Source organism: Echeneis naucrates, chromosome 10, assembly GCF_900963305.1.
Source record: "Echeneis naucrates chromosome 10, fEcheNa1.1, whole genome shotgun sequence".
Lineage (NCBI taxonomy): Eukaryota > Metazoa > Chordata > Actinopteri > Carangiformes > Echeneidae > Echeneis > Echeneis naucrates.
In genome coordinates this window covers 4,682,259-4,709,397 of record NC_042520.1, presented here as the reverse complement: position 1 = coordinate 4,709,397, position 27,139 = coordinate 4,682,259, and the positions used below count along the sequence as shown (strand labels likewise).

General features: G+C 39.0%; 1 protein-coding gene across 1 annotated transcript; it reads left to right on the top strand.

Annotated features, from left to right (window-relative positions):
• On the top strand, positions 1 to 27,139 carry rxfp1 (relaxin family peptide receptor 1). Its single transcript, XM_029513226.1, has 18 exons — positions 1 to 298; positions 7,047 to 7,184; positions 15,020 to 15,103; positions 17,511 to 17,616; positions 17,859 to 17,930; positions 18,601 to 18,672; positions 18,985 to 19,056; positions 19,892 to 19,963; positions 20,042 to 20,110; positions 20,231 to 20,302; positions 20,469 to 20,540; positions 21,963 to 22,034; positions 22,497 to 22,568; positions 23,029 to 23,100; positions 24,388 to 24,617; positions 25,284 to 25,694; positions 25,774 to 25,992; positions 26,751 to 27,139. The coding sequence occupies exons 1-18, from the start codon at positions 1 to 3 to the stop codon at positions 27,137 to 27,139; spliced, it is 2,592 nt and encodes an 863-aa protein (XP_029369086.1).

Sequence of the window (27,139 nt, the reverse complement as noted above, 5' to 3'; positions counted from 1 at the left end):
ATGCAAATCATCTGTCAGTCTTCCTCAGACTTCCTCCCCTCTCTCCTCTCTCCTCCCCCTTCCCCTCCCCCGGCGGTGCGCCCTCCTGACGGCTGCAGACCGAGCAGAGCTGCCGAAGAGGCGACACCTCTCCTCCGCACGGCGGAGAAAACTTCTGGTGACAGGTGGCATCAGTCCGGACTCCCTGCAGAGAAACAGCAGCAGCAACAACAACACAACCACCGTGATTTGAACCCTGAAACTCATCCAGCTGCCATGCAAGTTTACATGGCTGTGATTTTGGCTTGTGGGGTTTCGGGTAAGTGGAGCATTTTCTTTTGATTTCCAACATTTCATCTCCAGTCAGGAAGTATCAGCTCTCTACTGATTACAGACCATCAAATGTGAATCCGGAGCCTCATTCATGTTGTCTGCTTGTTTCTGTGAAGTGTGTTAGTGTTCCTGTTGTGTCTCCAGTTACAGACTAACTGTGACAGTCTGATCCAAACACTGGACGTCTTCCAGCAGCTCAATATCGTTTTGGTTTTCTTCCCTGCATGTTGCATTTTGTGTGAAGTTGTTTAGCACAGCTGTGTCACATCTCATTATATAATAAACGATGCAACGATAAAAGCAACCTTTTCATTCACAAAGCAAATAAAAAAGAAAAATCTAAATCAATCGGTATCCCTCGGAACGCAGAATTGTGCACAGAAAGCAGTTTAAAATCCTAATGAGGCATCTGTTTGAGAAGACAAGCACAAGAAGAGATGAAGTCTTCATAGATGAAGAAATGTTTGGAGTTTAAACACAAATTACAAGAATGTTTTCTTTTTTTTTTATTTGAAGACAAAACAAATTAATGCATTTCTGAAACTAAAGACTTGACATTGGCACATTCATTCATCCACTTGAGAGACATATATAATTAAACAAGACAGCACTCAGTGAAGCCTGGAATTTTCTTTCTTTTATATATATATTGAAAATTGCAGCCTTCACTGTGTGCTGTCTTGTTGAATTGATCTCCTGCAGGAGGAAATAAGTTCCAGTTTTCATGTTGTCTGACAGGTGATAGATTGCTCTGTAGAAACGCACTGAAGATCTTTTGGACAGGCAACATTTGGCGTATCTGGTGTTTGTCCCCTTGTCAGCTTGTGATTGGCGGCCTCGGCATATAAAATTGCAGGGGGACAGCAGGTGAGCGAGGGCCGTCTGAGTGACCAACAGCCTGCAGAATCATTGTTACCTCTGATCGGATTTAATTGCACAATGCAAAGCAACATTTTAGTGGGAGTTCAAGTTAGGTGCATTTTCATTTCCATATTCCCAACAAGGCTTTTTCTTCTTTTTATTATGCCTATTGTTGGCAATGATTACAGATATTGAGCTTTTCCATATTTCCATGAGCACAACATATTTGCATATCAGCAGTGGGCTGCCCATCAGTCACAGTCTTGGTGGTGTGTGTTCAAATTGCAGCACTGTTTGCTGAACGTGTCCTTCGTCTGTCGTTGTCAATACTAATCAGCATAGAAACATACTGAAACATGCAGTCTGTGACCCAACAATCTGCACTGCAGGTGTCTTTGTGGGGGGGAAAAGCAGTAGAAGATGGATGGACGGATAATACAGCCTTAATTGTGCCATTTCCTGTTTCTTATTGCAAACCGTGAACACTGAAATGTCCACATCTGCATTACGTCCCAAAACGTCCAAAAACCCTTGCATCTCTTCTTCAAGGTGATTGTGCCTGATTTATCCGAGCTGTCCATCAGCATTGTTGCATATATGTGAAAGTTTGCACAGACTTTGTGAAAGTTATGTCATAGTAGTTGGTTTCCTCTGGTTTTAATCATATAATGTCAGGTTTCTGCTTGTGTTCTTCTAGTATGAGCTCACCAAACTATTATTTTCATGGAGACCCTTAAACTGAAGCTGAGCACTGTGGCGGGGCGGGTGTCATGCATCCCATTAATGAAGATGTCTACTTCTTCAGAAATGTCACATTTTCCCTGAAATCAAGTTGAATCTCAGGCGGTTGGTGATTTATTAGGCATCTCTTTTAGAAAGTAAATGTCTTAATCATCCTTCCAACCGATCTGAAGGCCAAATTACCATGATTTTATTCACAGTTTACAGCTAATGGTCAGCACTTAACTGTGGCCTCACTGCTTTGAATGGCATACACTTTAAAAGCAAAGCAAAGCAAAGCCAATAACAGATGGTGACTGCCTATGCTTTGTCTTAAATCACATTATTTTAGAATTTACGTATGCAGCATATCTTAAATCATAAGCTGGGTTGAGCCTCCAAAGATCAAATTCTTTATTCTTTATTCAAAAGCATATTCTTTATTCAAAAACGCACACAACACATAGTTCATTAGACACACAACTGTCTCAAAAGTCACATGTGAGTGTAGTTTCAGTTTCTGGTTCTAATTTAGAGGTTTGTGAAGTTTTTTTGGTTTTTTGTTGTTGTTGTTTTTTTTTTTTATGACCCCCCAATCACAAAAACTGTGCCATCTAAAATAGATGGCACAGTTTAGTACTGGCCTCACTAAAGACAGCCAGAGAAAACCTACTGTACATCCTTCGTTTTAGGGCTGTGCTTAACTTGTGGCACAGCTTTCTTACGTTTGTGAGTGATCTGGCTCTGAAGCACGGCCGAGTTATGTCACGACTAAACAGCACTTAAAATTTCATCAGCTGTCTCCGGGGTCAAAAAGACCCGGGGTGATTGTGTTGCTGCTCACCACATGGTGGCATATTGAATCACCCTAAATTACTGTGAGCCAGCATGCAATGCGGCTGCACACTATTATATCATTACTTCAGCAGGGTCAGTGGTGGGGGGGTGGTTATTGTTGTGGAAATTACTGAATGAGGTATAACCTCAACCTAGAGCCCAGATAGAGAGGGAATGCTGCCAAAATCTGGTGTTTTTAACAGAATTTTTCAATAGTTTTTTTTTTCTTTTCTCTTGTTGTTGTTGTTATTATTATTATTATTATTGTGTTGTTGTTGTTGCTGTTGTGAACCACAGCATCCTCAGTCTAAGTCCAGTCAGAGACATCTGCGTTACTGATGTCTGTCTTATTTCCCATCGTCTCTTCTCTGATGACTCACTGATAATTGCATGGTAGAAATTATGTTACATCACGAATGAGGACGCACTCACTCACATCACTGGATCACTTGTGCGCGTGTGTGTGTGTGTGTGTGTGTTTGAAAAAGTTATTTCACTATATTAATGAATTGAATCTGTACGTATGGCCCCAAGAAAGGGGGTATTCATAGGAATCGTTTCTTTTAGCTCGATATGAAAGCCATGGTTTCAAAATGTTTTGGACTCGTACAAAGGAGCATATATTTATACATCACGTATCAATATGCCTGGAGACATACTGTAAGTAAGCAGCACAGCAGATTTACTTTGATGCAGGGGGATCGATTGCGTTGTGTTTTTCGAATCAGAAAAAGGTCACAAAGTGTTTGAGGCCTCAGCAGGATGATGATTTGTTGTTTACATTTAAAAAAATCTGTTGAACGGTGAATCAAAATTGCGCTATCCAAACCCCAACAGTACCTCAAAACAAGCAAGACGCATTCAGTCATTAGCCAGTTAAATGAACAATAGGTGGTGAGAAGAGACAGAACAAAGAAAATTTGCATGACAATATGTTAACGGAAACCAAAAAATCCTCCAGCTGTGCATACAAATGAGCCACGATGCCAGAAGAACAGTTTTTGTTAGGCTGGAATACATATTGAGGAACTTGAGATGGCTGAAAGGACGTTGATGCTACGACAATGCAGCAGAAATGGAAAAGGAGTTGAGGGACAGGACACCAACAAGGACATTTGATGGAGAAAGGAATACAAACTGTGTCGCTATGACTACACGTTGGGGAGTCAGGACACCAAAGTGAGATGGTGTGCTGGACAACAGAGAACCCGCAGGTGTTTGAGCGTTAAAGGAAGGTGAGGGGAATGGGAATTAATGCAGGACACAAAAACACAGTGTAAAGAACAACACGGCGTGCGACCAAGGCGGGAAGCTGATCTTTAAAGAGACGCCCAGTTATAATTGCTGTCGACCTGAGCGCAGAGGCAGGGAAGATCTATGGAGGACCCGTCAGTAGCCTCTAATGGGACTCTGGGCCTTAACAGAAAGTGATGACAAAATTAAGCTGTTTTTAAAGAAACAGCAGAACACAACTTCACTGTCATAAAATTGTGTAAATGTGAACAAACGAACAAAAGTGTGACGTTTAAAACGATTAACCACAAAAAAAAAAAGAAAACTTATTACAAGAGATGCACTCAGCAGGAAAATACAATTTTTTTACAAAGGGACGAGCTAAAACTACATTTTATCTGTAATTTGTGTCATTCTAGTTTATTTAGATGCTTTAAAAGGTTTTTTTTTTGGTTTTTTTGGTTTTTTTTGATCCAGCATTCTGGGAAATTGTTGCATTGCGAGGAAAATTGCAGCTTCAATGATGATTCAGTTGACTCCATCAAAACTAAAAATAAGTGGTACAAGTACAAATCTGAGCCAGAGAGCTGCGACTTTTTGTCCCCCACCCTCTGAAGTTAATTATATACAATATACAAGAAGTCTCCTTGTTCTGGAAATGAACAGTCTCCCAACACAAGGTCTCCACCAAGTGTTATCCAGTATCTGTTGATGTGAAGAAAATTGTGCGTCTGGGGACTCAAAGATATGTCAAAAGATGGTGAGCACTATACTGAGCTGAAAATTGTATTTCAGAGAACGATCTCTGCGGAGAAGAAAAGGATAAAGTGCTCAACCATTCATTTCCCCAATCTTAGGGAAGAATAATCTTTAAGATTCTGCAGAACCTTAAAAATAATGAATATACTGCAGAGCTCCGGTTGTTAGTGTTTGGATTTCTAATAGTTTCGGCTATATAGAAATAAAGAAATATGAACACCTGATCATAGATTTTAACAAATATGGATGAAAGTAATTAGAATAATTGATCAGGAAAATTAACATGAATACTTTTTATAATTTCCATTAATAGATTTCCTGTGGACATGGATGGTGCCTTATGGTCTAACAGGAAATCAAATAAATGGGTGTTCATATTTATGGTCGTACGAAATTAAAGTGTTGCTCATGTGGCAACTAATGGGCATCCTACCTTCACATCGAGGTTTCATGAGTGGCTCTAAAGTCATCTGCAATACATCTAAAGTTGTGGTGCACAGCTTCAACGGGCTGAGTGGGAAGTCTGTAAATTACTTCTGAGTAAAGTACCAATATACACGTCGTTCCATCTGCATTCTGCTGATAAAACACAGGCTGTCTTAGTCTACCAATTTAAGTTCAAGCTTTTTGGTTAAATCTAGTTTTTCATCTCAGCAGATACACATTTCGGGTTTAACATGCAGCTCTTTAAATTGGCCCCCAGTTATTATGTTAAGAATTGAACTGTGTCATTTATTCATGTGGCAGAAAAATATAATTGGTCCCAACTGGATTTAGTAAAAGGTGGAATTTCATCAGAACATTTTGAGTTGTCAATAATATTGAACAAGCTTTGTCAATTAAAAGTAGCAACAAGGGAATCTCCCCCCAGCATTTCCTTATGGACCGAACATTGTCACAAATGAGTGTGCTATATATTAGAGACAACTCAAAAATAAATGTTTTAAAGATGACTGAGCCGCTTCTCACAGGTCCAAAGACTTTTTTTGATTTGATCTTCACAGTTGTAATGCAGGAGGATGAGTCATGAGGAAAAATGTAGATCGCGCAGGTCTTCTGGGAATGTTTGAAAATGGGGGATGGGACTAGTTACGGCGTAGTTAGCAATAATTAGTGGATGATGCATTACCTGGAAACTGTTTGGTGCTATATTCACACATGATAACACACAAAATCACAAAAAAAGTCCTCCTCACACAAGAAGGTGAGCTTCCTCTTCTCAGGGCTCGGCTGCACATAATTAGACGTGAGAATCCAACAGTTGAAATTTAATGTAAGATGAGGGAAAGAAACAGACATAATGAAAGCAACGTTTCAAAAACTATTTTTAGTTGTGTCGTTAAGTTCGACCCAGTTCGATCAAAATGGGTTCAAATGGGATGGAAAAAAATGGGATAAAAAAAAAAAAAACTACCAAAATAAAACAGGAAGTGACACATTGAGGCTTAAACTAACAAAACAGACTATCTGACTCGACAGACCATGACACTTTTACTTTACAGCATTTTGCAAATGCAAAATACAATAGAATAAAATTATACAAGGTGGTTTATCAAAGTGTAATTTTATTAACGCAGAAATATGTTGGTATTTATCAGCATATGTCCTGATCTACTTCTTTCTTGTTTAAGAAGAGGTTTATTTTGTTAACTCCAGCAGTAATGATTAAACACTTCCAGTATTGAGCATCAAATGAGGTTAAACACACCGATACCTTCACTGGAGATTCATATTTTGAAAAGTCAGGAATATCTTTACAGAAGATCCACAAAGTATCGCTGAAACGTGGGGAGACTCAAAGCAGAAGTTTCACCGGGGCTTCATTTGATCAGATATTTAACGTGAAGGGAGACGGTTAAATAGAAACAAAAATTCTTGTCTGTTCTTCGTTGGATTTCAGCAGAGGTCCAATGTGTGATCGACAACTAGGCCGTCATTGTCTGTTTTGGTTTTTGTGAAGCAGATGCATGATAAGACAGCCTGACACGGATAAGGAATTATACCAATAAGGGCTAATCAAGGCAGGATGAGATGAAGGAATGACTCATTTTCTCCTCAGATGGCTGAGTCTTTGGATTCTATTGTACATTCACCACATTTGTCAGACGCTTCTGTTTGTATTCCTCTGCATTATTTAAACAACTGAAGTACAACAAGTAGCCACACAAGTCTGCTGATTAAAGGAACGCAGCAGCTCCTCTCGTGGAGCTTTATAAGAAGTTTCAACATCATTACTTTATCTTGACCAAGGGCTAGCTTTAGGGTTAGGGCTCTCAAGGGTTACAATTGTTGATTTCATACTCATGGCTCTGCTTTTGTTCCAGCACTAAATGTCACAGAGGACAAGGCAACATGCCCCCTTGGCTATTTCCCCTGTGGCAACTTGACCATGTGCCTCCCTCAGCTCCTGCACTGCAACGGCATCGATGACTGTGGAAATCAAGCGGATGAGGAGAACTGCGGTGAGTCACTGAAATGATATTGTGGGCATGTAATGCAGCAGCTACTGTGGGTCTTGTAACTGACCAATAATTCAAAAGAGAATCTTTGCTCTGAATTCTCCTTTTTTTTTTTTTTTGTTTTATTAATGAATCTGCATTCACTTTATTATATCATCACTTGTTCAAACTGTGCTACAATGAAAAGTTTCTTTTGAAGTTAGTTCAGTCAGTCTGCTGCATCTCTGAGCACCTCAACGTCAAACTGGTTTCCTGAGCATCACAGTGAGATCACACAGATTTGTATCACGGATCTGCAGCAGCTGCATGATGTGATCATATCAATTTGGACCCACATCTCTCTTTGTTGAATGCCAAGAAGAATGAATCCCGACAGCGTATACATAAAAATGCACAAATTTAATAAATAAAACGCTTATTTTCGAAACCTGCTAATTTATACAGGTCTTGCAGAGTACTGAACCTAACTTAATCAAATGAGAGCTCAGAGTGTTGCCGCCGTACGCAGCATCAATAAAACTGTGGGGTCAACAATACAAGAAGATCAGAGTTATATGATGCGTTTTATTGAGCGGATGGTGTCCCCGTGTTTCTGCCCTCTCGGTATAAATCGGTTTAACAAACGCGTGGTTGTTTTACACAGAGCTTGCACAGTGTGGACACCTGACTGACTAAATCCCTGTGGAACAGCTCATCTATGACCACCTTCCTTGCGTACCAATTTCTCTCCGGATCACAATCTCCTGCTGAAAATAGCAGCTGCCTCCGGGTGTGAGAAGCACTTGAATTATATTTGATCAGCTACATGCATCTGGTGAATAGTTCAGACAGAACAGGCGTAAGTACCTTTGGATGAGTGTTTGTGTCAGATAGCAGAGCAAGAATCTGGAGAAGAGCACTTCTTTTACAAATTGCAAACTCTCATTGCGCATATTAGCTAATGATTATAAATTATTAATGAGAAATGGTGGTTTGCATTTCCTTTTTCCAAAACGTGGAAATATACCATGAAAACAGTCACCATTAGATGCCTCATGCTTCACTTTCAAAACTAGTTGCCATGTTGTCGGGATGTTTACGATACGAGGCCGTTTCATTTGTTACAGCCGTATCAATGGGATTATTACCTCAGAAAAGATTTTTTTGCTTAGTTCTCTACTTTGAGATGGGAACAGTGATTCACAGGTCGGCTGAGCTCCACAATGAGGAGTCATGTTCAGAGAAATCTGATTTCGAAGCTGAGCCACAGAACATTGTATTGATAGAAATGACGGATCAGAAAATTGGCCCATACGCTCTGAATTACATTCAAAGCCTTCTCCTCTGAGAACCCTCAGTGTGCTTCTACATGAATATTGCTCTATCAATGTTTAGACTTGTGAATTCACTATACCATCAATGTATATGCAAATTGCGCTTTGTGCAGATTGTATATTTTGTTTCACACTTTAACTGCAAATGTGTGCCATGCAGCTTTTCACCTATATGCAGGCGGCGTTTAACATAGGAGTATATTTACCTATTAAAGTGTTAACACAGCACGTAAGTAATGTAAATAATATCATTCCAGTTTTCAATGTTAGCTCGGGTGATTAAAAAAACAAAAACAAACAAACAAACAAACAAAAAAGCTACATACAACTCTGTGTTAAAGATACTGATTTATCCACAGAGCAAAAAACGCCTACATACCTCACACATGTTCATCAGAAACTGGGTTTAGGTAAACAGCTTGGGACTAAACAGAGTTGTATGTCAATATGATGTTGGAAAACATTTGATTTTGGTTGCCCAGCAACACGACTTAACACGACACGACATCAATTGTTGTCAATATTCAACATCGAGGTGTTGGTGGTGGATTCTGGTTGGTAATTTCACACCCTGCATTCCACCAAGTGTCAGCAGCTTCGGGACTCGTAGACAGATGTTGAACAACTTTTTAATATTTTCCCTTTAAATCAATGTGTGGGTGGCTGGCAGTCAACCTGTGTTTGGCCAAACCACCCGGCCATCAGGTCAGCCTCAGTTATTCGACTTCATAAAAAAAATATCAGTGTACAAGGGCCTGCCTTTGTTTATAACATTTCACACTATGAACATGCCTGCTTTTGTGATTTTGGGAGCTTCATTAACTGAGATCCTCCTCAAATATCCATCAGTTCAGAAAAATGTGACGCAATTAAACAGAATTTCAAATGTGTTGCTCAAGAAATTAATTACAGGCATTTGTGAATAATATAAGAGTGACGAGGGACTGCTGGCACACAGTTTAAGGGTAAACACTGAGGTTTAGTTTTGTCAGAATATTTTAAGACTCGTAAACCTTTGAAGCTAAACCAGGAATCCCACCAGGGTCCGATAAATGTAACGAGTAGATCCACGTGGGCCGTAATTAGGTTCAAGTTTTCCACGATGTTAGGAAATTAAATAAATTAATGTATGAGAGAATTCATCACAAATGGTTGCACATCTGCCAGCAACTCACTCACTCATTCATTCATTCATTCATTCGTCTTCTGTCGCTTATCAGTTTAGTTTTGTGTTTTCCTATGACAGACTGATCGAAGCTGCGCAGACTGTCAGAGCGAAATAGTGATTAGTCATTTGTTACTGCTGCAGTGAGCACACCGACATTGTTTCTGACTCTGTGTCGCCTTCGAGGACCTTAAAAATTTTGCTGAAGTTTCTGGAAATCTGTTTTTAGTATCTTACTACTCTGAGTTGTGTCACCACAATCACATCTCTGGCTGACACTTCTTTGTATAACTTGTCCATGTAACTTCTTGATCTTGATTCATTCATTTCATTTTTTGTTTGTTGTTTGTCCTCATTCGTCTGTGCGTTTTACCAAAATATGCTCCTATGAATGATTAATGTCAGCTGGAAGTTTGTGTCCTGCAGTGGGATGTCAGTTTCTGCAAAAACTGGCCCCAAAACAAAGTAATGAAAACAGTAAATAACCACTGAGACCCTGAACATATTGACATGGAAAATGTTTTTCTGGGTTTCAAAAAACTTTAATTAATAATCGACAAAGGCTGACTGACGGCAGCAGCCATTTCCAGACCCGGGGCCCCACGTCATCTCATAGCTGTGTGAAAATACTGCCAAGAAGATATATTAATCATATTTTAACCAGTCTCTGCTGTGATTGACAACATACTCTGAATTTACATTTTGACCCACGATGTGGCTCCAGGTTTAGCTGCAGCAAAAACGCACGTGTCCCTCCAAGAAAGCTGTTGACCTTCTGCCCGTTCATCACTCCTTTCAGGAGTCTGGACTGAATCCGTATAGTGTGAAGTATCACAAGAGGCCATTCTGTTCACATGTGATCCAGTAAACAGCCGTTCCATCACCGCTAATGTGACTCAGAAGGATTTCATCAGTGGCACTTTTCCATTTTACAAGTACAGGCTCAATAAGGTGTTTGATGAAGAAAATGCCACTTGTGTTGTGAAGCCAATGATTAAATCAAGAGCCCTGTTATTCCCAGCATGTGTTTTCTGTTCAGGTCAGACATCACAAAGGATAAGAAAAATATTGTAATTGAAGACACTTGTGCTGTGCTCCCCCCCCCCCCCGACATTATTACACAATGGAAAACAAATGAGGTAAACAAAAACAGGCCAAGAACTTGGCCTTTTGATTTTCATAAAACAGCCATTACCCCATGCTGAGAATGTGCAGTTTATAATTACACTTGATGGGTCTCTTACACAAACAGTCCGTAAATAATGACGCTATGTGATTTGATGTGTTGTTCAGATGAAATGTTGTTGCGATGCCAAATGAAAAGTACATTGATTGAATTATAAAATAAAACATCCTGAAATTAACAAAGCAAAACTCACACATTGTGCTACTGTTACTATTATGAATCATTTAAAGGTCTATTCGCTTATTCAATATTTCTAGCGCATGCAAACATTCATCCTTGTGAAACATTTGCAGGCCTGTACTGATGTATTTGGGCGTGATGCCCAGATTTGCTGTCTTTGTTATCAAATTGCTGCATTTGTTGACCCAATTTAAGTAACGTAGACGTATTATGAATAGAATATAGGTTACTTGTTTATTTATCGTGTCAGGATAATTTAATTGAAACAAATAATGGTACCAGTCTTACAGGAGAAGGAACATTTGATCCAAACAATCTCACCGCTGTTTATCTTTTTTTAGATGACATAAATTTATGACGTAACTTCAAATTCTGTGGCATTTTAAACACTTCAAAGCTCATCAGGTGAAACCTCAGTTTTTATTGAGTTCACTCATCGGCACAGACTACAGACAGTAGACAGCTATGAGATGGATAGATGTACTCTATTGATCCCAAACTGGGAAATTCTCATGTCACAGCAGCAAGACATGCTGTACATCAGGATAATAATAATGAAAAATAAAATAAATTAAAATGTGTATGTACAACATAAGAAAAGTTACAGACAGAATAACAACGCAAACTATAAAAATACAATGACATAAGAATTACAATGAAGGCATTAGGGTGTCGAGTCTGTTTTTTTTTGTGTTTTTTTTTTTTAAACCTTATTCAACGTTTGCAGTGTACAAGAACAGTGTATAATCACATAATAACAAAAAAATAACAAAATAACATGGTGTGATGGACTCAATTAAAAAAAAAAAAAAAAAAAGCGCTCTGTACAAACATGGTTACTGTATGTACAAACAAGTACATACAGTAACCATAGAGGGGGGGGGGGGTGACATTTCCACCTGTGAAGCACACCCACAGTGACCCGTTATTACGTTAATGACGTTACCTTTAATCATCATTAGAAATGAGGCTGCTTAATGTTTAAAGCCTCCTCCGGGATCACAGGCCTCGCTGTACATCTGTTAAGCCTCCGTTGCCAGGAGTAACAAAATTCTTAAAAAAAAATTCAGAAAAAGCCAGAAAAGCTGTTTTGTTGAGTTTTTTGTTTTTTGTTTTTTTTTTTTGAGAAAAGTCATTGTCATTGTTTTCATTGGTAGGAAAACACTCTGAACAGGATAAAATTAAAGAGAATAAAAGAAAAGCTGAAAAACACATGGGAGCTTCTGAAACAGGCACCATGTGGCCATATTGTTGTTGTTGCTGCTGTTGTTGTTGCCTTGTTAACCAACAACGTCTCCCTGTCTACCTGGATGTCCGTGTTCTTGCACACCTCAGCCTGCTCCTCTGTTCAGCTGGTACAATATGGCCAAAGGTTCAGGAACATTAAGTCCAAACCAAACTGACTCAGAATCCATTTATGTCCTAAAGCAACCTCCAATTTGTCACTTCAAGCTCATCCAGCTTTCGAAAAGCAAGAGCCAACCCGGATTTTGTTGCTCTTTGTCTTTGATTGTGATTTTTGAGCTTGTTTTTTTTGTTGGTTTTTTTTGTTTTGTTTTGTTTTGTTACTGTGCAAATTTCCCTCATTCATTGTGTCTTATTTGTGATTTATGAATTAACAACAACCAATCTATACACAAAGTGTGTAGTCTTAACGTAAAATGGTAAAGTACCTTGATTTTGTGTGGGTCCTTTTCAGAAGACCACATCTCACCTTAGGACGCGACAAACTTTAAGAGCACGCAGTTATGAAATGAACTGGTCACACACATCCACAGCGAGACTTGCATGCAATCCTCCCACTGCTTCACCCTCTGAACTACCTAATTATATTTTGGTGGCATCCTAGGTAGTACCTGATTAGATGACTAAAATGAAAAATCTGCAGGTGCTCTCAGTCATGAGAACCTGCTCTAGTGTGTAATTGTAATTCAGGTTGGATGATGCAGCCCAGTGCACTGTAGGTCAGAGCTGCTGTTTGAAACCACATTTCAGTATTCTTTTGATAAATCTGAAGTGGTTCCATTTCAACAAATTCCCGAAGTGCGCTGACAGATTGTGGAGGGCGCTTTGTTATCAGAAATAAATGAGATGCGGCTTTTTATTTCTGTCCTGTATCTGCAGGCACATGATGATTCTCTCTGGGTTTCACTTTGAAGCTTATACGGGCAGATTGTCCAGCTCCCTCCATCGTCTTTCCGTCTGTGTGGCTGTTTGACTTTTATATATTTTTTTTTTTATTATTTTTCTTTTTCCCAACCATATTGATGCCATCATTTTTGTAATTACTGATTTGATTGCACACAGTTTGCGTGTGCTGTTTAGCTGTCTGTCATCACAATAACACAAGTCACAAATTGATCCTCCTTTTGAAGCCAAAGCTTAAAGTGTCTCACTTAAATTAATATAATTTCACTTTCATGGTTTAATCAAACCGTAGAATCCCAACTATGGTTTATTCCTCCTCTAATTAGTCTTGATGCAAAATAATATTCACAAAAAATTATATTGCAATGGATGGAAAAGAACTTCATTTCCTCTTGGATGTGACTAGTTGCAGAAAGTGAGGAGTCTTCCTCATTCACAAATAAGTTATACATTTTTTTTTTTAAATCCACAAACAGAAAGACAACATAAAATAATGAAACGTTGGTCCTATTTTTTTTTTTTTTTTTTTTTTTTTAGTTCAACTTCTCAAGGAGCCTGCCAACCCCGAGGAGCGTTGGTCCAATCAAAGCTTGGCACAACAGGTCTATTGAGCTTTGTTCAGAGGAAATACACGAAGGAAATAATGATACCACCTAGTGAGCTTTAGGGCCTCAGTGGCTGTTATGTGACATCCAGGTCTGTAATAGCCCCGTAAACAGCTCATGAAGGATAAAATGAATCTTCTGTGGCAGTCGCTCCTCTAATGATGTGATGTATCTGTCACAAAGTAATCACAGCAGGTTGCATGAATGTGTAAAACGATTCATTTGTCAACGACTGTCGGATTTTCCTCCCATCAATAAGAACCTTCGGATCACAGACATCAGGAAAATGTTTAAGGCTCCAGTAATAATAATATTATTCATCAGAACAGATGAATGGAATGACACGTGGTCTCTCTTTTGACATTTGCGGTTCATGATGTCAGTTGTAATTCATCCAAACATTGACAGAGAAATATGAGCTGGGTTACCTGAAGTTCGCTTTGATTTAAAGTTCACTCACTTTCTATTCCCCCTGCAGGTTAGTTTTAATCAAGGAATCACTTAATCACTTTTTTTTTTTTTCGTCATACAGGCTCTGCATATAAACAGCAAAAACTTACCTCCAGAACTGGAATAACTAACATGTTCTACAAAAATAAATTATGTTTCGATAATAGTGCCAAATGAGTTAGCGGCAGCTTTAAATTTGACTGATACGTTGGTGGTTCTTTCGCTGCATGGCTCCGTTTCTCCAGCAGGATGTCTTGCTGTTGTCTGGACTTGTTTGGAAGTTGAAGTCATTTTGCTCCCATAATCATGTCAGACTGGTACTTGGCGGCTGTCTACATCACTCATACCTGCCATCAGCTCTCGTGTTATTTCCATTTATGTCTGTTCCAGTTGAACTGGCCCTCCCCCCTGGAAGGTGTGGCAGAGTTCATGTTTACAGTGTCAAAACAGGCAATTAAACGTCCAAGGTCACACATTAATTAAACTACCCAGAGTGAATTTTCAAAGCAAGGAATTCTGTATGCCATGAGAGTAATGAGAAATTCAAAAACGATTACGTAATTGCATATAATGCTTATGTTATCTGCACGGGCAGTTCACACTCTGATCCCACTGAAGAGAACATGCAGATGAGATAGCATTTAACAAGAGGACCTGTGTCCTATCTGACAGAAAGGAAAGAAGCAATCAATCTATCTCAAATTATTATTATTATTATTATTTATTTAATAAAAATCTCTGGGTTAAAAGATGGAATCGATTGTAATCTGTTGTCTGGTTTTCTCTTCCAGGAGACAATAATGGCTGGCCACATCTTTTTGACAAATATTTTGGCATGCCGAGCTACAACACCAGGACCAAGTCTAATGTGTGCTGTAAGTACCGTCATTTAAACTTAAGCTCTTCATCCTAAAATGAAATGTTAAATCCCACTCTGATTCTGTTCCTGTCAGGAAGCGTAAAGGTTGCTCATGCATGTGAATGATTTGAAAGAGTCGTGTTTTGCATCAAAGGTAAACCACAGAGATCAAGCCCACTGTCGTTTCCAAAATGGAACATATAAAGTTTGAGGTTTGAACAGTAACGTTGCCGAACGTAAATATCGTAAACATCATAGTGTGTCTCCACTGGACAGAAATTAGTTGTCATCTCTGCTTAAGGTGACGTGCTCTCTACTTTTCTTTGCACGTAAACAAACCCACAAGTTCAGAAATTAAACCCTGCAAATTTGATTAAGTACTATTACAAAGATTTGGATGAATTTATTTCCACCTCGGGGTTTGTCAGGTTCTCCAAATTAAAAGTGTTTTATTTTGACACTTTGTTATTGGTATGTCAGATTTGATCTCTATGCATCGTTGGCTGTTATTGGCCTAATTGTTGGGTTTGGTAACTAAAATCTACCTTGGCTGTTTAAATTTCAAAGTGCCTTGAGGAGCAGCTAATTACATCCAGCAGGAAATAACCTGTATTGGCATGAGCTAAATCATTAAGCCTAATTATTTCTTGCATTGTTTTTAGAAGAAATTGCGATTTGGTTGTCTCCAAGCTGCTCAGAATCTTTTTAGTAGTATTCAATATCAACATGTAAAAAAAAAAAAAATCTACATACATTTTATGTGGGTTTTACAGTTGACGGCGGCTTCTCAACGTCCACCCACAACCTAAGTATGTTTGTAGAGAAGATTATCAGGTTTCTATAGGTCAGCATGTCAGCTGCACTAACAGTAGTCTTATTTACGCAAAACTGGGAGAGGAGCATTTCCCACAGAGGCATATGGATCATCCTACCAAATGATTATTCATCAAATCATGGCTTCAGAATAATGATTTCCTCCCTTTCTCGTCTCTTTGCTCAGAAAACTGCGCACAGGCTAAACTGCAGTAGCTGACCTTAGTGTAGACGACTGCACTCACTTCGCCTCAACCTTGAGTGTTTTTTTTTTTTTTTTTTATTAATCTGAATTTGAATCTCTCTTTTCTTTTTTTAAACATCTTTTACTTAGCTATTGCTTTAATTGCAGATAAAGAAGATAAAGAAATACCCTTGAGCTGACAACCCCTCTTCTCTCGGCAGGCAGTGCTCTATGGCAGCGCCACGCACACTCATTTTTGAACATAAATGCATGCTTTTAAATTCCTTCACACGTTCTCCTCTGGCTTTATGGATGATTTGTGAATGTATTTGCTGATGGTGGTTCACTCAAACGAAACGCTCTGATGTCTTGCAGGTACTTAGCTTTCTCATTGCTGGGTGTGCTGGCCAACATTTGCATCACATTTTTTTTTTCTGAATGTAAACTCCTTTCCATGTCAAGTCGAGTATGGACTCTTTGTTCTTGTTTCCGTATCAGTGTGTGGCTTTTCAATATGTCGTGGTTCTGATTGGTGTTGATTATCGAGTTGATGATGTGGGAATCAGCAGCAGTTCTCCACGTCTGTCAGCCTCTTGCCCTGAAGCTGTATAAATATTTCACATACCAACTACGGAGCTGTATCTTGATGGATATATACAGAATTGTAAAATGATTGCTTCAAAAAAAGTTTTATTTTTTTATTAACAGGATAGCAATGCAAAGCAAAGAAACATGTTGAAAGTAACATTTCCTTCATACATTACTGATTCAGTTCTTGGGATTAATTCACTGCATTTTTAAATGGCTTTGAATTGACAAGCACGATATTTTTAATTCACAAGAGCAGCCAACATTTTAACTATTACTAGCAGAAAAGCTAACTTTATTATTATTATGATTATTATTATTATTATTATTATTATTATTATTATTATTATATGAATCCCGGGAGCATTCAATCTAATCATGGGTGTGTTGTTTTTGTTTTGTTTTTTTCTTTTTGTCTTCATTACCCTTAATCAATAGTAATAACTCACAGCATTTCACTGGTGGAAATGGGACTTAAATATGAGTTACCACAAATGTGTAACCATTTCCATAAACAGATTCGTTGGCTGACTAACAGAAGCCTTTCACGAACTTCCCCCCTGGTTACGTCTCATAAATCATCAAATTGTATTTGCTGATTCTGCAGGCAGAAAATCCCAATTAAACAATTTCATCTGCTTGTTTTCATATCGTGCACGTTCAGACAGGGATTTAATCAGACAAGGTTTAATTCAGGCATATTCAATAAGCAATCTTGACGCTTCAGTCTGTTTTCCTTTCCACCAGGACAAGGTTTTCATTTAGAGACAGCTCCAGTATTGACACGCAGTTGATTGATGTATCTTCTGTTCACTCGCTGTCCCCTTCATGTTTCCAGTGCTGGGTGCCATTCCTGAACTGTGCCAGTGCCGAGACCTGGAGCTGGACTGTGACGGCACACAGCTTCAAGAGATCCCAGTGGTGGCGATGAATGTCACTATGATGTGAGTAGAAAATAACCATTTCTTTTGTGTGTCTGTGTGTGTGTGTGTGTGTGATTAAAGGTTCAAGAAATCTGAATGAATGAATGAATGAATGAATGCTCAGGGGGTCATTGTAATGTTGAGCAGCTCTTGTGATTTGAAGGGGTCAGAAGATCAATCCTGCAGCGCAGAATCATGATGAGCACTGAATACAATAACATTCATTTTATAATTCTGAGTCTTACCTTTTTACATTTGCCCAGGTCTCTGCAAAAAAACCAGCTTCAGAAACTGACAGCAAACACCTTCGTTAAATACCAGAGTCTGCAGAAGCTGTGAGTTTGACCCATGAATTATGGATAACAATTTTTTCAAAATGACAATGGTTTCTTTTTTTGTCTTCCATTATTATAACAGATCATTTTGTTGTTTTGTTTTGCTCTTATTGTACGTCCTGGTTGTTCTTTTATGGTCATTTGCATTTAGAAATTAAAGCTGAATGAATTGAATTGTTGTCCATCCATGCAACAAATGTAATTTGTGCGCATTATCATGTATGTATGTAGTATCACATGATTAATTCAGAAAGGCAAATTGCCTTCTTAAGGCCGAACAGCTGAGAAAACCAGCACACAGACAAACAAAAGACAAACACAACAGAGTAGTTTCACAACCACAGAGCTGACATGTGTAAGGACTTTTTCAAATGCTGACAGGAATGATTGATATATTTTCCCCACAGATCCATTCATTCCCAGCTTTTGTTGTTTATCAGTCCCACACAGTCCGTCCCGAGTAGGGCTGATCCTGTGGTGGGCATACAGTATATTATCTCAAAGCTGTCGGGGACTAAACAGATATCAGAGCCTAATTACCATAAACTGAGACAAATTCTTTTCTTTGTGTGCTTTTTATTTTCGGTTTTCACCATTCCTTTATACCTTTTGTAATTTCAACACTTAACGAATTGCAATTGAAATTACAGTTATTTTTGTTTTGACCTAGATACCTTCAGCACAACAGGATTGGAGATGTGAGTCCTGACGCTTTCAGGGGGCTCTTTAACCTCACAAGACTGTAAGTTTGTTCATATTTGTAACACACTTCATTCAGTGCCAAAGCAAACAGGCTGTACTTCTAATTTAAAAAAATGAAGCAAAGGGTTAGTTCAGACAAGTGAAGATGTGCTGAATGGCTTTTAAATTCATGTTTCACGGTCACTGGCTGCTGCTTGACTGTCCAAACACATCCAGGCATCATGGCATTGACCTCCCGATTCTTCACAGCTGTGACTGTTACTCTGCAGTTCCATCACATATAACCTCCATCCTAATTGCTTTCATTTTTTCTACAATCATGTAACCTTCTGAACATTTTTTTCCCGCCTAGATACCTGAGCAACAACAAGATATCTGTCCTAATGCCGGGGGTGTTTCGGGACCTGCACAAGCTGGAGTGGCTGTATGTTTATTTCCTACCGTGGCAAAAGAACATAAAATTTTTAATGCTTAGCATATGACGGTCTTTCACACTCTGGAGGTGCTGTTTTGCTTTAGGCATTTATGGAGGACTGACTCTGCCAAAATTAAAAAGAAATGTCTGAATACATAAAATAGACAGTAAATCAATCCATACATCTTTAAAATGTGCCAAATGTGCACAGACGTATTTACTTTCCTTCATAACGCCGTACACATTTATGCTCATTCTCACGTTCTCTGCGAATGAAGAGCGGTGGCCAAAGCGTGCCGTGTGGTGAACGTTTAGATGTTTGGTTGATCAACACCAGAGTGCATGCTTTGTTCCAGCCAGTGTGCAGAGAAGTGCTGCAGAATGTAGTGTAGAATGTAGTTTTAGGATTTTTTTTGGGGTTGAGAATTAAGTTTCTTAAAACTTCAAACTGGGATCGTATCCCGCTGAGACCAGCCTAATCCCTTTAAAGGTCCCTTCAAAAATGTGCTGCTGCCTCTGTCTCTTTGTAGTGACATCAGAGGCAGGAATGTGTGAATGAATGTAAATGTATCAAAGCTATGAATGTGTGCAAATGTCAAAATTAAAGACATCAGTTAATTGAAGGATATGTTTATTTTTGATGCATTAAATGATTACACGCATATGAGTTCATCTTTTGATTTATTTTAATGGCTTGTGAATTTATTTATGTATTTAAATATTTTTTCTTTCAAATGTTTTATTACTATTATGAAATGCAGGTAGTACATGACATATTGATGCAGTTTCTTCTAACGGAATGAAAATGAACATGAAACAGTGTCTTGTTTTGTTGTTTTTGTAGGATCCTTGAAAACAACAACATCCATCAAATAACCTCCATGACCTTTTCAGGACTAAACTCTCTTGTTTTGCTGTAAGTTTTATTTCCTCTAACTTCTCGTCGTGCTGCGATCTCTTCTCATGTCATCACTCCAAATTCTCTGATTGACAGAGTTCTGCTGAACAACTCTTTGGCACAACTGGATGACATCTGCCGGGAAATGCCGAGGTTGAACTGGCTGTAAGTAGACTCTGAGCAAGCCGGCTGTCATGTCTTAAAAATGACAAGTTTTTTGAAGAATTTATTCCATCTGACTCTGGTTGTGTGAAGATTTTTGTCGTTGCTTGTATGTTCTTGCAGAGATTTGGAGGGAAATCGCATTGAAAGCATTGAAAATGTTTCGTTCTGCTCATGCAGCATGCTGACAGTTCTGTAAGTATAAAAGGAAAAGTTTCTGCTTTCTCAACATCTTGATCTGCAGCTGCTGGTTTGAGCGTGAAATCAGTGGAGGCGGTTTATGAAATTGGATTAATATATATATTTTTAAAAAAGTAATTAAAGTGATTAAAGTTTTAGTTTTTGCTGTTTTTTCCTCCAGGGTTTTACAGCGAAACAGGATCAGCCACATACACGAACAAGCTTTTTCAGTCCTCCAAAAGCTCGGAGAGTTGTAAGTCCATTTTGTTTGATTTAGCAAACAATTTGTGTGGAAAAATGCTCAATAGGACCGAAGGAAATGCGAACAAAGCATTTGAAATAAGATGAACTGATGTAAAAAATGAACTCACTCCAGTCATAGATTTCTTCTATAGCTGCAAGGAAACGACTGAGAGGATTTAAGGGCACAGGCCTAATGATCCACATTTAGGATGAAGGCTTCATTGAGCAAGTACATGTCATTTTGTTAATGAAGACCATTCGTTGTTGCTCTGAGCCTGAGGATGCTGATTTGGTTTGGCTGAGTTGTTGGGTTTTTGTTTTTTTGTTTTTTTTAGTGCAAGTTAGTTGCTCTGTTTGCAGCACTTCTGACAACCAGTTTTAAATAGCGGATGATTGGTGTTGATTCTGGTGACCGACTGTGCATTTTTTCATTCTGACCTTGAATATGACCTTGAACGACACCATCGTCCAAAGTCCAGGTTGGATTTATTGTATCTGTCATTATTGTCTTTTCCCAAAGTTTTTCAGACACCAATTAACTTCATGGTTCTATTGTTAATGTAATTAAAATAAAACTTTTCCTCCACTGTATTTTTCATGTCATTGATTGCTCCGGAAAAGATGTCAGTAGAGCTTTAGTCTTTATTATTAACATCTCTGATATGTAAAAGTCACAAAACTGTAAGGACAAATTATCATCCCCTATAATGATGAAATTTAACTGTGTTCCACTTTTGTATATCAGAGAAATGTGTTACCCATTTAAATAATGTTATCTTAATTTCAATGTTGAATTTCGAAATGTTACGCAAAACAATACGATATAATATGTTCATATGTTATTGCCAAGCTCTACTCGTAGCTCATTGTTACAGTTATGGCTCAAAAATGAAGCACACATTATTCAAATGGCCATTAGAGTCTGGCTCCAAAGTGAATCAATCCCTAAAGAGTCCCATGTTAAGATGTCAAACTTTAGAAGGTATAAATGGTTTTGGTCTTTTTAGCTATTCCTCATTCATGACAGCTGTACAGGACATGAAGTTTTACATGAGTCACCTTTTTAGTATTTGGTGAAAGCTTAATTGATCTTGTGGCTGCTTTTAGTGTCTGGCGGGGGATTTTATGCTTGCGTCCCACTTTCCTCATTTCACTGGATTCATCATTCAATCATTGGATTAGCTGGAATTAGTCAAGATGCCATGCAAGAATGGGATGTACACCATTAAATGATCCATAACCCTTTAACGATTTATCTCAGAGGCTATTGAACGCATTATATGCATCCTCAGTCAACCAGACTGCTCAGAGTCTATTCACATTTTTTATCAACAAACCAAAGCGATGATCACTATTGCTGCATCGCTCTCCTTTTCATGTCATGTTTCTTTGCTGTTTGGTGTTTATGAGAAACTGATTTGTGTCGGTGCAGGGATCTGTCCAACAACAGACTGACGGAGATTCCTCCCAATCTCTTTGTCTTACTGGGGGATTTGCTGCAGATGTGAGTTCTATTTACTTACACACTGAGATATACAGTTCTCTTTTTGAATGTGTTTATTCAATTTCTATTTTACCAAGGAGACTCTTCTAAGGCTCGCAGGGAATGACTAAAGAGTTCAGATCATATTGCAGTATAGAAGCTGTTTTTGCTCTCCATGTTAGTCCATTGAAATGGAAGGACAATCCACAAACCTCCATTCAACTGATTTGTTCCTCTTAATTAATTTTTGTGGGTTACCTTTCAGGAAAAACTACTCAAACTTGTAATCATTCAACCAGACAATAATGTGGTTCTGGAAAAGGGAAGCTGCATTCAATGGCATTGAAAGCTCTTTGACAACATCCTCATCGTAGTAAATAGAATGTACTGTCATAATATGTAGGATGGAATAAATACACATGAGATAGAATTATCCAACTGATTTTCATGATCTACTGTCCTGATAATTAATTATAATTACAGGAATATATCATACAATCCCATCGAGGAGCTCCAGGTTGACCACTTTGACAAGTTGCATAAACTGAAGTCATTGTAAGTAGCTATTGCTTTACGCTGAATGACTGTGCTGCACATCAAAATACGAGATTTGCTTTGTGTTGATTCATTTGAAGAGATCTGTTGTTTTTAAAGGTGCAGAAGAGGAATAAACATGCAGTGTGTATTATAAACCTGGATAATGAAAGTGAGAAATGGCCCTGACAAGCTTGACAGACACCGCTATTCTTTCCGCACTAATCGCACAGCTTATGCTTTACTTGACAGTAATTGTAAAAGTGCATGAGTTCCCACTGAAGTCAGAACCTGAAAGACCTTTTCTTTTCTAAAAGATTGGAAAATAATGTAATTGGGCTTGTGAAAGCCTTTTTTTTTTTTATTTGTTGATGGTGGGGGTTAGGGCTTTTAAATAGTCTTTTGACAGGATGTTACTATCAATAATTAAACTATAACATGTCTCTATGTGACAAAATCTTTGTGTCTTTGTATTCTCTAGGAGCATAGAGGGGATAGAAATTGGAAACATCCAACGGCGGATGTTTGAACCTCTCAAATACTTGACTCATATGTAAGTGCTCAGTGTTAATGCTGTTAATCCTCATCACTTGGTCCGGACTCTCTAATGCACTACAGGACTTTCACAATTTCTAAGTCCCTAGCTGGCCTTATCAGGACTGCCAGGCTTCTCCTCTAGCTGGTAGGTGGGTAAGTCAGCTTGGTGAAACCCATTTAGTCTGTGAAGTTGAAGATAATGCAGTCCTGTTTCAAACAGATAGGATGCAACAGAGAGAGCGAAAAAAAAGAATCCCCTTTGTTCTCTGATGCAATCACATTTCAGACTTTTTATTCCAAAGTGTCAAGTTCACGTTTCCATGTAAAAACTGTTCAGGTTTGCATCCATGCTTTGGAACATCTTCTGCTTTTTATCACAATAGAGACCGACTGGAACGCCATTTCATTATTTCTGCTTGCAAAATTATTATTATTTTTTTTTTACATTAACATTTGAAATTCATGAATGAAAAAAAAAAAAGCAACGTCTCTCTGCAGAAATATTATTCCAGTTACTCTGGATAATGTCACATGGTGGCACACGATGGTGGTCCCTCACCTTACGGAGCTGGTTTTTCCTTTTAATGTGCAGCCATCTGAAAATGCCACGAGATTTGAGAAAATGGTTTTATTTTATTTCTGCATGTGAACAACTGAATTTTGCCTCTTTGGTAATAATGAGATCGTTATTGTCATTTTCATGAGACTCTATGGAGCAGGCTTCTGCTTTAACATGGACAATTTTGGGTTGATTTCATTTCATTGCCATAATTATCTCATGGACATGTATTGGTATCTAATGATCACGCATATTATTTATTTTATTTTATCTTTTTTAAATTGAATGTCACGACGGCATAGTGGTTAGCACTGTTGCCCCACAATAAGAAGGTTGCAGGTTCAGCTCCCGGCCTGGGTCGTCCCTGTGCAGAGTTTCCATCCCTGCCACCGTCCAGACACATCATGTTTGGGTTAATAGGTGACTCTAAATTGTCCGTAGGTCTGAGTGTGGGTGGTTGTTGGTCTCTCTCCCTCGCCCAATGAAAGCTGGGGTTGGCTACAGCACGCCTCACAACCTGGAAATGGATTTCGATAGAAGATGAATAAATGAATGAATGAATGAATGTCACCAGAGGGGCTCCGTAGTTAGACCTTTAATTTAAACAAAATTTTTATGAAAAACTTTATGTAGTGTGGAATAACCACCTCAAACAAACAAAAAACCCACAAAACCTCCTAGATCTTATTAAATAGACTTCCATACCTTTCTTTTAAACTGGTGCTCGAATTTAATTTGTTACAGCTACTTCAAGAAGTTCCAGTACTGCGGTTATGCTCCACATGTCCGCAGCTGCAAGCCAAACACTGATGGCATCTCATCGTTTGAGGATCTACTGGCCAACATAGTGTTGAGGGTCTTTGTCTGGGTGGTGTCAACCACCACCTGCTTCGGCAACATCTTCGTCATCTGCATGCGTTCGTACATCCGCTCAGAGAACAAACTGCACGCCATGTGCATCATCTCCCTCTGTTGTAAGTTACTCCACTGAATGCAGGAAAACATATGTAATGTCTCTAAGCATATCTATTTCTGTCAAAAAAACATTATTTTGCAATTTATAGTAACAGGTATTTGCACTTTCATACAGGGATATAGCAGGTGTGGCATTTACTGCCCAAATGCACTTAAAAAAGAAAAAGAAATTAAATGCTGTTTGCCTGAACGAACAGGCAAATCATTTTTATTTATTTGGGGTTTTTTTTAGCAGCAGCCATGTTGTTAATTGACCAGGAATCTTGTAGGAAGGTAGATGGGCAGAAATGTAAAGCTGTAGACTATTTTCACGCAGTCTCTGAGTGAAAATGGGAGGTTTGCACTTCCTGACGTTTAGGATCATTTCTTTATGGCATCTTTGTATTGGCTTTACTTTCAGACACATAGCCTTGTCAATGTCCATTTTTATAGATAGTCAATAGAATGAACTGATGAGATTTTTGTGCTAAAACATCAATGTCATATTGGCCGAAGCTCAAGAATTATTTATTGGTGATAGTTTAAAAAAAAAATGTTGGAGCTCCATTTTTTTTATCCTTGGTCTTATGTCTTCTTACGTATGATTTCTGAATGCAGCTGTAAATGCAGGTGTTCACCTTATTGCATATATGTTGTATGTGAAGAACATCCCTTCTCGCCTGCAGGTGCAGATGGGCTGATGGGCATCTACCTCTTCATGATCGGTGCATACGACCTGAAGTTTCGGGGCGAGTACAACCGGCACGCGCAGGCCTGGATGGACAGCAGTCAGTGTCAGGTCATCGGCTCTTTGGCCATGCTGTCCACAGAGGTCTCTGTCCTGCTCCTCACCTATCTCACTCTGGAGAAATACATCTGCATCGTATATCCTTTCCAGTACTTAACACCTGGCTGGAGACGAACTGTCACCATCCTTCTCGGCATTTGGGTGTTTGGCTTTATTATCGCCTTCCTGCCGCTGGCCTGCAAGGGGCTGTTTCGCAACTTCTATGGGACCAATGGTGTTTGCTTCCCGTTGCACTCTGAGCAGCCAGAAACACTATGGGCTCATGTTTACTCCATTGTCATCTTCCTGGGTGGGGATTGGTATTTATTACCCATTAAGGTATTTTGTTATTTGACAAGAACATAAACTAACCAGATCTCTCTCTGCAGGTCTGAACCTGGTGGCATTCCTCATCATCGTCCTATCTTATGCAAGCATGTTCTATAACATCCAGAGAACAGGCACTCAGACCACAAAATATAGCAACCACATCAAGAAAGAAGTGACCATTGCCAAAAGGTTCTTCTCGATTGTCATCACCGACTCCCTCTGCTGGATCCCCATTTTCATCCTCAAGATCCTGTCACTGCTGCAGGTGGAGATTCCCGGTATAGTAGAAGTGCTAAACCCATCTAGAGGAATACTCCACTGAAGATCTGTGTATGCACGACAAAGTTTCTAGTCTGTTCCTGGCAGCTGTTGCTTCGGTTCACAGCAGTCATCCACACTTTTGTTTTTCTTGACTGGACAACAATGTCCATGCTCATTCAATAACTGGTTGGCTATCATCCTAAATTCAAGAAGAGTCATGATTAATTGTTGAATTGGAGATTCTAGCAGAGCTCTGAAGCTTTGTGGGCATAACAGGATTTATAAGAACAGGAGCCAAATTGTTCAGAACAACAACAAAGAAAATTGTTTGGAAAACAATCTTCTTTGTTGAGTGATATTTCAGAAATTTTCTGTCATTTATGGCAGTCACTTTGGGCGACTAAAAGAATCCACTGCAACTGATGTTAAGCTGAAAACAAAGGGGAAAGACCCTGAAAGCTTTAGTTTCTCTGGAGTATTCTTTCAATGATTGTATAGCTCTGTAACATTTATGTCATTTCCAGAATACCTCTGATACTGTAAAAGGACCATTTAACTGAGGCCAATTTAATGACCACTTAATGTTATGCAGCAAAATCCATTAGCCTACATGTTCAACCTGGTGAGCTGTGGCTCCCAAATGAACCCTTTTGGGACAAAAGGGATTTTCATTATCTAAATGACGTGAAAAATATATAAAAAAAGCATTTATGTTTTAACACGAATTGTGCAGCAGCTCTGGTGTTTTATTTCTTCCTCCATCTGTCTCCGGCAGGTACCATCAGCTCCTGGGTGGTTATTTTCATTCTCCCCATCAATAGCGCTCTTAACCCCATCCTGTACACGTTGACCACGAGGCCTTTCAAAGAGACCATTCTGCAGGTGTGGGCTAACTACAGGCAGAGCAGGCCGCTCCTCAACAGTCACCCGGCTCATCATCCGTCATTTACCTGGCATGAAATGTGGCCCCTGCACGAGAACAGCCACAGCCTCGCCCCAGTGCACCCTCTGGAAATGACAGGCACGCTGGCCAAGCTCACCCCCGTGGAAAGTACCAACAAGGGATATAATGACATCACAGTTTGCACACAGCTGCCACAGAAGCAGTGTGCCGCCGTGATTGTGCTTTCACAAAAAGAAATACAGACTCAAACACACATCTAA